At 37.3% G+C, this 14,285-nt stretch overlaps 1 protein-coding gene and 1 long non-coding RNA gene across 3 annotated transcripts; both read left to right on the top strand.

The window, feature by feature from the left end:
- The first annotated feature begins 1,337 nt into the window (after positions 1-1,337).
- On the top strand, positions 1,338-3,882 carry LOC133738510 (uncharacterized). 2 transcript variants are annotated; one of them, XR_009860138.1, is made up of 2 exons: positions 1,338-1,929; positions 3,657-3,882. It is a non-coding gene; the product is annotated as an uncharacterized LOC133738510 (long non-coding RNA). The 2 variants fall into 2 exon arrangements; XR_009860139.1 differs by lacking the exon at positions 1,338-1,929 and adding an exon at positions 2,593-3,561.
- Positions 3,883-4,884: 1,002 nt separating this feature from the next.
- LOC133737003 (polypyrimidine tract-binding protein homolog 3) lies at positions 4,885-12,524 on the top strand. The gene is made up of 15 exons (XM_062164635.1): positions 4,885-5,026; positions 5,407-5,473; positions 7,697-7,768; positions 7,889-7,965; positions 8,057-8,138; positions 9,238-9,361; positions 9,674-9,738; positions 9,854-9,903; positions 10,000-10,041; positions 10,142-10,193; positions 10,304-10,361; positions 10,445-10,458; positions 10,975-11,082; positions 11,161-11,304; positions 11,951-12,524. The coding sequence occupies exons 2-15, from the start codon at positions 5,417-5,419 to the stop codon at positions 12,338-12,340; spliced, it is 1,335 nt and encodes a 444-aa protein (XP_062020619.1). The 5' UTR covers positions 4,885-5,026; positions 5,407-5,416; the 3' UTR covers positions 12,341-12,524.
- Positions 12,525-14,285: the final 1,761 nt, after the last annotated feature.

Consider the following 14,285-nt stretch of genomic DNA (forward strand, 5'->3'; position numbering starts at 1 on the left):
CAAGCCCAGGGAAAATTAAAGCTAGCAGGAGAACGAGAAACCACTTTCTACCATAATCCACGACCATAGTCTCTGGCGGCCAATCCTTCCAGCCCATCGTCACCAAACTGCTCATCACAAGCAGTCAACAACACCAGTCAAGGCACAAAACAACCTTTGATCTACTACACCATGATCGATGCTGGGAATCCCGAGTCGCTTCGAGAACACGGATGGGTCCTGATCACCACCTACCGAAAATCCAGGGAAATCCACCAACTCTTCCGCAGTGAATTTGTCACCACCACTACTGTCCTCAGACCTCGAAGGACCTATAGACATGTGAATTCCCATCAATGTCACGTACTCTACCCCGCAATGGCCAAAGTCGCCGCTATCCTTGACTCGAAGCCCCTAAGGTTTTGCTCTTGTAAATATAGTATAGATTATTCTTCTCTATTTATTAGAATCCCAATTTGAAAATTTTGATTTGTTTAATTAGGCATGATTTTATTTAAATTTATAGCTAATTGGGTTTCTTTGGATATAAATTAGGGTAATAAATCTATTAATTGATTATATTAATTGGTTTACTTGACTTAATCAAACAAATTAATTTTTTTAAGGGGAGGGGGGTTAGTAACAACCACATCCACTTCAAGCCATTGTTGTTGGATCACTAGTTGCAATGCCGCATATAGTGTTAACGCCTCCACATGAAGTGTAGAGCATGCTTGTTGAATATGATAGCATATCGTCTCCATGAAAGCATTATACTCATTCCGAAAAACCATGCCGACTCCTCCTTTGTGGGTTTGCAGTTGGAAACCATACCATTTTGAAACATGTATCTTGCTCTTAGACTTTTCAACTAGATGTTATGTAACATCTAATAGTCCTCCAACAATCTAAGGGCTAGTTTGGCAATTGAAAAAAGTGGGATCCGCATAAATCCAATTAGAAATTTTGGAATTTACCATTTGAAATGGTCTAAATTAGTTGCAATCTACCATCCATGGATAAAATTTTTTGATATAAATGCTTATCTTTTAATTAATTACTTGCAGTCTGGTATCTCAATGCTAAACAATTTATTTTGTGTTTTTTTGTTTTTTTTTTTTGTGTGAAGAGACTACTGAAGAGATAGAGACGAATACACATGAAGGAGATAGCTTGAAAAGAGATTAGAAAATCAGAACTGCTTCCTCTCACAGCACATAAATCCCAAACTGACCCTAAGAGACTCTTATCACCATTTTGACTGGATTATAGCTGCCTCCTATTCATAAAATGGCCTCATCAAAGCTCTACTTAGGCTATGTTTGGGGGGGGGGCTTTTTTGCTCCCCTGCTTATAAGCACAAGAGCCATATCTGTTTGGTGAGCCGGCTTATTCTCGACCATGGAAAAAAGCTGCCCCAGCTTCTGTCTAAAAGCAGAAGCCGACTCCCCCCAGCTTTAAGAAGCCAGAAGCTCGGCACACTGTAGCGCTAATTACTGTTCATTAATGAAACTTTCAAAATCCCGGTTTCTACCCTCCGTTGACTGAACAAATAACAGTCATCTGCCATCAAACCCTCGATCAGTCTCTCGCTCTCACTCGCTCTGCCTCTAATCACAAACGCATCCTCGCTCTCGCTCTCGATCTCGATCTCGATCTCCCTCTCACAGAACCCATCCAGGCGCCACCTCATCCAGTCAGTCAATCTCCCTCTCACAGAACCCTCGATCAGTCTCTCGCATCCAGTCGCCACCGCATCCAGTCGATCTCCGTCTCACAGAACCGTCGATTAGTCTCTCGCATCCAGTCGCCACCGCATCCAGTCAATCTCCGTCTCACAGAACCCTCGATTAGTCTCTCGCATCCAGTCTCTCGCTCTTGCTGTCGATCTCGGCCTCACTTGCATAAACTCAGGATTTCGGAAGTGAAATTGAAGCATCAATCAAGCAGGTCAGTCTCTCTCCCTCTGCTTTGTTCTTATCTTTAATCTAATTGTTGTTATATTTGTTTTGATTTTCGTAGTTCTTGTTAAAGCTTTTGCATTGTGACTGTCACAACCTCTTCTAAATCAAAAAACCACGCTGGGGTCGTATGAAAAGGCGTGGGTTTTTGATTTTGATTCATGTTATTGACTCTAGCTTTTGGAAATTGGGAATTGAGTTTTGTTGTGTTGAGTTTGATTGGCTTTTACGGTTAGGGTTACTGAATTGGAGTTTTTTTTTTTGGGTGATTGAATTTGATTCTGTAATTCCAAAGTTTTGATTCTGAGTGATGTTACGGAAAAGATTTTGTCATTTTTGCCAATTAAAGAGGCAGTGAGGACAAGTATATTATCAAGCAAGTGGAGGTACAAGTCTGATGTCCTGCTGATGTGTTAGTGTGGATATGAATTAGGAATACTGGTTTGACAAAAGCATTGGTTCTGTGGTGTTTGTCATGTGTTACTAGGCCAATCCCATTTGGTGTTTATATAGATTTCGTAAACATGGATGAATTGATTTCTTGTTTTTATTTTCTTAAACATGAATAGGTTTATTCTGCAAACACCAAAATTTCTGAGTGATTATAAAACTTGGCTCAGGCTCATTATCTTCATGAAGTGGTCTGGTTAGTGCGTTTTATTCCTCCTATTTGTATGGATAAATCTGGATTCAGTTTTCCCTTCTTTCTCTTGACTTGTTTCAGTTTCTCATGTTAATCCAAGTCCATGGTTAACACCAACTGGCTTAACTCTCTGCAAAGGTGTCAGACTTTGGTATTAGTTGCTGTTCCAGCCACATGAAACCATGCTTTGTTTAATACTTCATTAATCCCAAAATTATTCTGAATTCTTACAATCAGATCTCAAGCTATATAAAAGAAAAGAATTATTAAACTTTACTATGAAACCATGACTTATTTTCTTTTGCATACATCTGTTTGTTACCTCTTCATCTATCTCTGTTAAAATACATCCTCAGCCTTACTTTCTTTTGGTATATCCTCAGCCTTACTTTCCTGTACTATAAAAGATACCTCCGAGGCTGCAACACAAAAGAACCATCCACCTATTCCTTTGACAGAGTTTGAGAGCACAAAAAAAACGCACACAGATACTTGTCGTCTTGTGTCTCTTCTTGCCTGTATCTGATTCCATCTTTATTCCCATTCTTACACTTTGTATAAAAATATATACCACCCCATTTCAAATACAGAGTTAGATTTCAAAGCCTTCTCTCTAAACCATGTCCTTCTCCCAGCTCAACACTTTCCGGTTTGTTGATTTGAATGTCTACGGATTGAGAGGAGACACCATGCCTAGCAGGGCTGCAAAAGCTTTGGCTGCTCTGAAATGGAAGTGATAAGTTGACTCCAGAAGATTTGCTACTGTCATCCCTAACTGCTTAGGCCATCGCGTCTTCTTAAGGATCCTTTTGAAATGATTTTAAGCATACATCAATGGGATTGATACATTAAATTCATGTGACTTAATAGCGTAACCTTATCACTCATGGTACCAGCTCTTAAAGTTGTATCTGTCATTATAGTCTTTAACAGTCTTCATTCATGAGCCAAGTTTGTACTGATGTTCCATCCTCTGATGTAAAGACCTGAAGTGCATTATCCAGTTGCTTGTTTTGTGGGCTCATATACACTTTAAGGAGCAAGAACTGACAGATTTATATAATCTTTGACAGGTTAGGTTTAATGGTTGTGGGAGGCCTAATCTTGGCATCTTTCATGACATATGCGTCGAAGCACCTTGCAAGTAAATCATTCTTGAGAGTTCTTGAAGACCGAGATGCTACTAGAAGTAGGAGGTTTTGTTAGATATAGTTCACTGGTGACAAAACTGAGCATGTAAAACTATTGACCAAAAGACCAAGTATGTCCTGTAAGCAGTGTTTGATGCTTTTGCTGTAATCTGTTTCACATGGAACGCCTAGATGAATTTGTAAATTATTGCCAGAAAATCTGTTGATAAGTGCTTTTTCTCCAGGAAATTTTGTTGTAACATTGTTACGGAAACTATTAATGATACTGTTAATATCATGGTCATGGTGCACAAGAAACGGAAACAATAAGGCATAGCATTACTCAAAGTTTGATGAGTGTGCGTAATAACGTGCACATTTGAATATGTTATAATTTTTTTTTGTGGTTACTTGATACGAACTAGAAACCAATTGTTATTAATGTTACTAATATATTTATATAAGTTATTTTTAAAATTATCTAATATTAATCATATGGTCACCATAATTTATAAAAATTGAAAGTTAACAAAAATTGATAAGGACATAATAAATATTAAAAATAATAACAAGAGCATTTGAACAACATTATATTACCGAATAGTCAAGGCAAAATAATTTCTCATGTCCAATTTGGTCATTCTACAAACAAAAAGCACAAGCCAGTTTGAGTTTACCAAACACTTTGTCTCAGCTTTTGCTACTGACAGCTCTTATAAAAAGCCAGTTTACCAAACACTCAGCTACTTTGCTTTTCAGCCACTTATTCTCAGAAATAAGCAGAAGCCAGCTTTTCTGAAAAGCCCAGCCATACCAAACATAGCCTTAACCCTATCGTATATTTTACTCGTATCTAGCGTTAAAGCAGGATTCAAAGTTGAAAAGTTAGAGAAACTCATGGGATTATTCCTTGTACGAGAGGACGCCTCCTTCATACATTGCGTCACATTAAGCCCAAAAAGACCACTCTCAGCCTAATTATTATACAAAATTCGAATAAAGAGGCCCAAATAAAAAGTTTGGATAATTGTTCATGACCAAAGAAAAGAAAAAAAAAAAACAATCTAAGTTTGGATAATTGGTGACTGGTCCAGTGGTCCCGAGAATGGCCTCGCACGTGTTAAAAACCCAAGCTTTAGGGCAAAATAGATTTGTTTTGTACTCTGTTTTCTTTTTGTGTGTGTGAATTGGAATCTCAATCAATCAATCTCTCGACCCACACACCCCTGTGTGTCTCTGAAGCACTTGGGTTCCTTCCTTTCCCTCTCATTCATTCGATCCCCTTCTCTCTTCTCTCTGTCTCTTTCTCTCAGGCAAGTAACTTCTCTCTCTCTCTCTCTCTCAACTTTTGCATTTGAATTTCGTTAAAATAAGGCTTCATTTGAATCAAACGCTGCGATTCGGCGGAGAAAGATTCAAACTTTGTCTTTTTCAGCCCGGAAAATTTAACCGGGAGGGAGGGATCTGTTACTCAAAACGCCTCTTGACTCTTCTTCACCTCTTTACAGCAATCAAACTGGTCTTTTTTAGGGTTTTGAGTTGTAGAGACCCTCTTAGTCAATTGGTCAGCTACACTTTGTTTAACAGAATCAATTCAAAGTTTCTTTCTTTTCTTTTCTTGAATTTAGGTAGAAAGTAATTGGTTTTGCTTGCATTGTCTGAAAAAGCTAATATTTGTTTGGTTTTGTTGCAGGGCTTCTGCAATGACAGAACCTTCCAAAGTCATTCACGTTCGGAATGTGGGGCATGAGATTTCTGAAGTATGTTTCTATCCTACCATGCACTCTTACTATGTCTAGATTGAGTGGCTATTAAGTGCTTACACGATTTATTTTACTGGCTCATTGAAAGTTATTTGATTATCAAAATCTTTTGATTGGGTTAAATTTAATTTATCGTAACCGAAAGCATTTGAGTCAATTGATATGTAAAGGCCCACGCAACTCTTGCTTAGCTGTAAAAGTCATGAGAATTATTTTCTTTCCTTAGTTTTCTTATCGGAACAGTTATGTTTACTGGTGCTGTCTGTCTTATTGATGTGACCAAAGTGATGAAGGAGATCTTTTGAATGCTCTATGGCATTCAACTTGGGGAGAAAATTCACAAATAGATTGGTGAAATTTTTTAAAGTAGGGATTCTAAGGGACGTCCTATGGCCTTCCTAGGGAGCTTTATGGAGGTTTATGGTGGAGAGAGGCGGATGTCAGAGGAACTAAGCTACTTCTGGTTTCAGAGGGACCGCACATTGTTTAGGCAAATAAACTTACAATATATAGGACAATGTTTTCATCATTCTTTTTGGAAAGATCAATGCTTGATATGTTAGTAGTAGATATAGAATCACAGAATTTAAGATTCACTACAGTTTTGTATTGCAGTATTGTGGGAGTTTTAGGTTTTGTTTGTTGACAGAATTTGTTGATTTGAGTAGGGGCAAAAAATGTAATAACAACCTCATTAGGAATGATTACAGAAAAATATGTATGCGCATCTTTAATTAGATGGCTATGATTGACAGTTAGACCTTGTCCTGTAAGATGTTGCCTTACTATGTATTGCTACATCTATGGTTAAGAAGATGTACTTTATTGAAAAGCAACTAGAAAGGAAGCCACTTAGACCTTCTTATGCCAACAAAGCTAAAGGCTGTAAACTTGATTATTTGCTAACACAAAGATGAACTGAGCAAAGGAGATAGTAAACTAGTCTAAAGAATAGTAATGTATTCATTTTTAGGTGTGGACCAACAATTTATGTTTCGACCAGCCTCTATCCACAGCTAGAGAGCCCTGCACTTGGAATTCAATTTTAACGTGGGAGGCTGGGTCTGTTGGGGGCTTGAACGAAAATCACGTGTAATAATTTACTGTTTCAGAAAGTTTAGCTGTGTGATGTAGGTCATTAATTGTTTCATATTCTAGTGGTAACAAATAATTAAAGTACCTTAAGGTGTCCTTTAGCCTTCCTTTTAGTGAAGTAACTTACGGGAAGATGAAAACTTTTGAATGATTCAGAGGAGATGCCTATTGCCACACTGATGTGTGATCTGTAAAATGACTGCTGAAAATTCTGATCATTTGTTGCTTCATTGGCTCATTGCAATGACTGTACGGCAAAAAAATTCTATAGCGTCTAAAGTGAAAAGGGTTGTTTGTGTTGCTTGAATTGCCTTTTTGTGTGACTGGTTTAAGTCTTTTGGAGGAAGAAAGAGGAAGTGGTGCTGGGAAGTTGTGCCATGATGATAAGGTTTTTGGGTGGTTTGGTAGGAACTGAATAGTAGGATCTTTGAGGGAACTAGGGGTGAGGACAAAGTTTGGTACTGGGCATTTCTTCTGGTATCTGATTAGATTGGGATGCTACTCTGCTTTAGCTTCACGTCTCTGTTTGGTTTCATTAAATGACCTTTGTTCTCTATTGTACTTTAATCTTTTCTTAATAAAAGATATGTTTCTCCTAAAAGTTTGTACGTGCACCTTAAATTCTATTAGATAATAAGTCTAATGGCATTTCATTCTTTTTTCTTCAATTTTTCTGCTTGATAGACGCATATGACCACATGATTTCGCAGGTCGTTGCAAACTAATATGCAATGCCTGAAAGTTCTACTAATTAGAGAATCAATATGGTAGGGCAATGTGCATTTGTGCCCAGTGGACATGTACCCATATTGGTGAATAATCTATCTGTAGGACTACAAAAATGATTCAGCAAGTCTCAAAGTCCCATATGGGTGAATAAGCAGAATTGAAGCAGTGCGCTAATTATGAAAACTTCTATAGTAAGGAGGAAATTATATAAGTGGAGATAAGTGCAAACTCGGGGAGAAGAAATGACATCAAAATGTTTTAGTGACTGCTGTTGGAGAGAATTTCTCTCAAATTAGTTTTATAATTTTTATGTTTATATGGTAGATTTCTTCTTTTGGATGATTTTGCTTTCATTTTTATCAATCTACTTTCTGATGGAGCTTATTTTTGTACCAGAATGATTTGCTTCAGCTATTTCAGCCCTTTGGAGTCATAACTAAGCTTGTGATGCTTCGTGCAAAAAACCAGGTTTTTATTTTTATTTTGTCTTATTTTTATATCATTTGCACATGTTAAAGGCAGCTATTATGTTTGAGTTTACGACAAACCTATATTTGATGTGTCATGTGAAATCTGCTGTATTTGCAGGCTCTTATTCAAATGCAGGATACTGCTGCTGCAGTAAGTGCATTGCAATTCTATGCAAATGTTCAACCTGCCGTGAGGTATAAAGATGTTGCTTGTATTTTATTTGAGGGCACTCTGGTGTACACACTCTAAATATCATGTTTCTAATCTCTAATTATACTTATCTAGGGGAAGGAATGTTTATGTCCAGTTCTCATCACATCAAGAACTAACAACAATGTATCAAAATGCTCAAGGACGAGGAGATGAGGTTGGTACCTTGTTTGAAGGTGTTGTAAGGATTTAAATTTTAAATTGCAGCAGCTTCATCTGGTATTAATACTGTTTACCACTTTGCTGTTTGTTAGCATATGCTGTGGAACTATAATATTTAGCTGTTGTAGAAGTCTAGTATTATATTTTTCTGATTCAGGATGTCAATTGTAATCATGTATTATTTTCCTTCTAATATAGACAGAGGATATATAATTAATATATATATATATATATATATATATATGTATATATATATATATATATATATATATATATATATATATATATTCATCTGAATACTTAATATTGGAAGGATAGATGTCCTCAGGTATATGGTAATGTTTCTAATGGATCTACATTTACATATAGAGGAAATAGAGCTATATTAATCAATTGCTTATCATTGATCAATGGCTCTTTCATCAGTGGGTTGGCAATATTAACAGTTCTTTAAAACTGACATTGAGGGGGAAAAAACTACAAAAATGACGTAGCAAATGTTACTCGGTAGGATGTCCCGTCAAAATACAGGTCGGAAAGTCTATTTAATCAGCAGAAGCACCCCCTTACTAGCTAGGGAGGAGTAAGAGGATTATATAGATATAAGTGCTTAGAGCTTACATTTCATGTTGAGTTATTGCTCAGTTTATCCTAATGTTCTACCTTCTGTATTGTGCTTTCTTTGGAGGCCCATTATTTACATTCAGTTCTTTTTGTGAAGGCTTCTGTGTTTGTTTAGTTTCTTTAATATTATGGAGTACGTAGTGTCTTGCCGAACGTTTTCCAGGGAGGTCTAGGAAAACTCCGTATAAATTACTTACATGCTAAGAAATGGGATTAGCATGCTTCTGAAGGCAGCATTAAGTTTTTGCTTTTTATTTTTATTTTTGTAATTTGTAATGCCAGTGCCTCACCTGCATCTGGACTTATAAGAACCAGATAATAGGGTTTGTCTTCATTATCATTATAGAAGAAATATTAATTTTCATTATTATTTTCAATTTTTCTCTCTCTATCTGTACTTCTTTATTCATTCTCCTCTCTCCTCTGTCTCTATGCTGGTCTGCTGTCGGGCACTCTCGGGGGATGCACAGCCAAACCGAATTCTCTTAGTTACAGTCCACCACATGCTATATCCTATAACAGTGGAAGTGCTGCATCAAGTATTTTTTCCTCATGGATTTGTAGAGAAGATTGTCACGTTCCAGAAGTCAGCTGGTCAGCATCTACTAGTTTTCTTTCTCTTTCTATCTCAGTCTATACCTCTTTCATTGTAGATTACAACTATCGAGTTTACTCTTGGTCCTTACCCAGATGCATGTGCTTGTTTATGTGGTAAAGGTCATGTGCCCATTGAAGATTAGTGGTTGTTCACTACTTATAAACAACTTAGGAAATCCAAAATGCTTGAATTTCTATTTGTGATATATGTGCTTTGCATTCCAGAAAATACACAGTTCTTAACTGATGAATACAGCATCTTTTTCTGAACTGTAAAATCTTTTCCATCCTGTTTGTGAAACTATGTAGGTTTTCAGGCCCTCATTCAGTATCAGTCTCGCCAAAGTGCCGTTGCAGCTAGAACTGCACTGCAGGTATTATTTCAACATCCGTATTTCCTTTCAGCTTGGATAAGAGGCTTTTCCTAAGGTCTGCATCCTGGTTGTCTATGAATTGTTGAGCATGGCTTAATGCATCTGCTCTTTATAGGGACGCAATATTTACGATGGTTGTTGTCAGCTGGACATTCAGTTCTCAAAGTATGTTTCAACCTTTCCATGGTTATAATGTAATTTGCATTTGTATATGGATATAGATCAGATGTTAATTTATTCAATTTTCTTTTTCATATCCAGCCTTGATGAGTTGCAAGTGAACTACAATAATGAGCGTTCAAGGTGGGTTGGAACCTAATGGTCACAACTTATCTCTTTTCTTGACCCTTCCTTGCTGTTAGTGCTGAATCATTTTGTTTTTCTTCTTTCCTCTCTTTCCCAGGGATTTCACAAATCCAAATTTGCCTTCGGAACAGAAAGGAAAATCCCCGCAAGTGCGTTCAGCTGCGCATTGTTCTTTATCTTCTAGTTCATGTGTTATTTCTTCTCTAGTGGTCTGTAGGATATCTAATTTTTTTAATTCTCTGTTCTTTTTGTGTTACAGCCTGGATATGGTGATTCAGGAGGCATGTATGGCCTTCAAGCTACTGGAGCCAGGGCAGGTGCTTTGTCTAAGAAATATTTTATTTATTGCAGCTTTGTGATCTATATCACCTACTGACATGTACATGGTTTTGTGTTTCAGTTGGATTCCCACAGGTGGGTAGCGTTCACTTCATCTTAGATGTACATGAGATAATCCTGAGCTGGAGCATGTAACCTGCACTTTTTATGAAATATTTAACTCGTCAAGAGTTTAGATCTTTTTTTTTTTGTTTCTTTTCAAAATAGTAAAATTTAAATCCTTGGTGCCGGATGTGTATGTCTGCTAGCTCGTGTTTGATTCATTTTCAGTGCATGTGTTTATTTTCTTCGGGATGGGCTGGGGAAGTTGCTTGAGATTCCTTTGCATGGTCTTGTTCTATATTGATCCTTATAATGCCTTGTATACTGCTTCTGGGCAATCACAAGTTCACAACTAGTAAGAGATCCGTTCAAGGAACGCTAGGACTAGATGATATTGGAGGGTTTATTCTTTCAGCTGAAATAGTGAAAATTCAAGCTTCTACTCTATCAGATTGTTTGCATAAACATGTGGCACCTTAATTGTTTGTCTATTTACAGTATAGATTTGCAAAATTATACAGTTGACTTCTTTTTCCCCCTTGACTCTAGATGGCTAACGCGGCTGCGATTGCTGCTGCCTTTGGTGGAGGTTTGCCTCCTGGTATAAGTGGGACAAATGACAGGTGTACGGTCCTTGTGTCAAACTTGAATCCCGATGTAAGCCTCTTTCCTTCCTCATGCTTTTATCTAGCTCTTATGATTTTGATGTGACATGGTCTGCACTTTTCTTTTCAGAGAATAGATGAAGATAAGCTTTTTAACCTGTTCTCCATTTATGGAAACATTGTGAGAATTAAGCTTCTTCGGAACAAACCAGATCATGCACTCGTCCAGATGGGTGATGGCTTCCAGGCTGAACTGGCAGTACACTTTTTAAAGGTAGTTCAAACTTCTCTTTTCTATGTAGGATAATGTTTCTTTTTGTGATGTTATAGGAGATTATGATTCTCACTTCACTGTGATAGCATGCCAATCTCATTAGGAAAGAAACCACTTATGTGAGTGATTTTTCTGTCAATCTTTTGGTTAGTCTATAGGATGAAGCTTGATTTCCAAGTGGTCATCCACTGCCACTCTTTTAAATGGGCTGGCTCTTTATGCGTTGTCAGTTGATTGTGCAAAGGAGTTTCATTTAGAGGTGGGGTTATGAGTTGGTAAACAAGGGGTACGAGGTTTCACATTTGTAATTTGCTGAGCATACAATTTTTTTTTTATTCCTGGATATGAGCAGTTACATTTGGGTTTTTATCTGGAAGTTTGATTATAGTTGGGATTTCTATGGAATATGGGGGTTTGAAAGTAAACAGGTCTAAAAAGTTCAGTTGTTGTGAGACTCACAAAAATGCAAGCTGGAAGATATGGAATAATGGAAGTGGGATTTGTCATTTTGTTTGGATATTGGATATTGGCCAATATTATTCTGGAGGAAGCATAATATCTCTATACCACATTATTTGTTGTTAATGTTAGACTTAGTCTCTTGAACTCATACAGTACCAATACTTTTTTCAAATATGTGATATAGGGTGCAATCCTGTTTGGGAAGCGATTGGAGGTTAACTTCTCAAAGCATCCAAATATAACTCAGGGTGCCGACACTCATGAATACATGAATTCAAATCTCAACCGCTTCAACCGTAATGCTGCAAAGAACTACCGCTATTGCTGCTCACCTACAAAGATGATCCACTTGTCCTCTCTTCCACAAGAAGTTGCTGAAGATGAGATTGTGACCCACCTAGAGGATATTGGTACCATTGTCAACACAAAGCTCTTTGAGATGAACGGGAAGAAGCAGGCCTTAGTTCTGTTTGAAACTGAGGAGCAGGCCACCGAAGCCCTTGTGTGCAAGCATGCTACCTCGCTTGGTGGGTCAATTATCCGGATCTCCTTTTCACAGTTACAGGCAATATGATAATGTTATAGTTGCGGAAATAACAGGGAGGAGGTTTCCGCATAATGGGGGTAAGGCCTCATAATTGGAAAAATATTTGTGGAGCTGACGGTCTTTGCTTTCTCTTTTCTTTATATGGAGTTTCAGATTGCGAATGAATTGGTGGGATCTGCTTTTTGATCATTTATGGTCTTATTTATCTTTAGTGCTTGTATCAAATCATTTATTTAGGTTCCTAACTGACTGGGGTAGGTTTCATTCTGAGAAGACACCAAGTTTTGAAGCATAGGAATAGGGAAAACATACCTTTTTAGTTTAGAAGAGGGATTTCTTAGTGTATATCTCTTGTAATTCGGGCTAATCGAGCCATCTCTGTTGTATTGTCCATAGCCATTTATGTTCCACTCAATTGGTTGATCTGCTACTCTTGTAAATTGTCTCCTCACATTCTTCCTCTTCTCTCTCCTTCCTCTCCTTTACCTCCCCCATCTCCCTCTCTCTTCCTCTCCTTCATCTCTCTCCCTTTCTCACATGGACAATATAATGAAAATATGTAATGTTTGCTTCTTCCTCCTTCCTCTCCATCTTCCTTTTCTACTACTCACAGATGTTTGTGGGATCTGATAATGGACAGTGGTATAGTTTGCATTCTGCATTTTGCATGGTCACAGGCAGATCTTTGGTTGGTTTGTTTCTATACATATTCTTATGTATAGCATGTGTATCATGTCTTTGAACCCCAATCTTTGGTGCACATGATGAATACAGGAAATAAAGTCTCAAATATGCAGAAAGGGAATATGGGGTAGTGTATTTGTAGTTTTAAAATTTCGTAGAAAATTCCCTACTAGGGAGGTGATATTAATCCTCAATTTAGTGAATTTACTGATTTTCATTGACTAAAAACCTTGATCTGGTAAGTTTGATCCCTCTTGAAGTGTACTGTCTGAAAATATACAAACCCTCACCAAATGGCAACTATTGACACAATGCGAAATATTTGTTGCAGTGCCTTACTAGATAAAGAGCTGCTCACTTGGGGCCCGTTTGTTTTGCAGTACTAGCTTAGTTATTCTTACTCAAGTGGTTGAGTCACGTTTGGTGTGATGCAGTGCAAAGATAAATGGTACTATCTTGTACCCTTTTTTCCAAAATCACCTCGCTAAGTAGCCCATGCTAAGGGCACCAAAAAGTTGAACCTCAACTGACCGTTTTCTCTCCATCGCTACGTGCGCTCGTCTCTAACCTATATTTACAGTGCTCTTCTTCCTCCTCTCATCACTCTTATTCCTCCCTCATGCCGCTCTTCATCTCGCCCTCGAATGTCTCTTTGCTACATAGTATGAAATAGTCTACCTTCTGTGTCTCAAATTGACAGATCGTGATTCTTCCTACTTATAAGTTTCAGTGAATTTCAGTGAAAGACAACTAAGGACGTAATAGTGCAGAATTTGAATATAATTCAAGGCATTTTGCAAAATTTGGGTAGTTGATGAACTGGGCAATTTTGACAGAAATCTTCTCTGCCAAAGTTCATTGTTAAGGATGTACAAAGAACCATCTACTGTGATTTGAATTGATTTGTTTGGATTTCAACTATTTTCTGGGTTATGGTTTTGTGGTGTTTACTGGAAGTTGTTCTTGTCATTGGTCCTGCACTCCTGCTCCACTGTTTCTTTCTAAAATCTCTATTATAGGGACCCAAACTCTGAACTCTATTATTTTTCATTATTTTTTCTTTCGATATTCCAACAGTTTCTCTATTACATTCTCTATAATTTTTTGTTCTCAACTAAATATGGTAATAGACTAATAGTTTTAAAATTAGAAAAATGTAATTAAATAATTAATTTTTTTTTTTTTTTTTTTTTTGAAAAAGATCAAATTTTCATTGAAACTTGCTTAAACAAGAAGGTTACAATCAGACTGCAATACATCAAGAATAATATCTGGTGCAACACTATAC

This window comes from Rosa rugosa, chromosome 3, assembly GCF_958449725.1.
Source record: "Rosa rugosa chromosome 3, drRosRugo1.1, whole genome shotgun sequence".
In the NCBI taxonomy this organism is placed as follows: Eukaryota; Viridiplantae; Streptophyta; class Magnoliopsida; order Rosales; family Rosaceae; genus Rosa; species Rosa rugosa.

What these genes read in the sequence shown, in the direction of transcription:
- LOC133737003 (XM_062164635.1), top strand. Translation starts at nt 5,417, where the DNA reads ATGACAGAACCTTCCAAAGTCATTCACGTTCGGAATGTGGGGCATGAG. An exon ending in AATGTTCAACCTGCCGTGAG is followed by an intron (nt 7,966 to 8,056) that starts GTATAAAGATGT and finishes ATACTTATCTAG; the next exon opens with GGGAAGGAATGTTTATGTCC. An exon ending in TACAATAATGAGCGTTCAAG is followed by an intron (nt 10,042 to 10,141) that starts GTGGGTTGGAAC and finishes TCTCTTTCCCAG; the next exon opens with GGATTTCACAAATCCAAATT.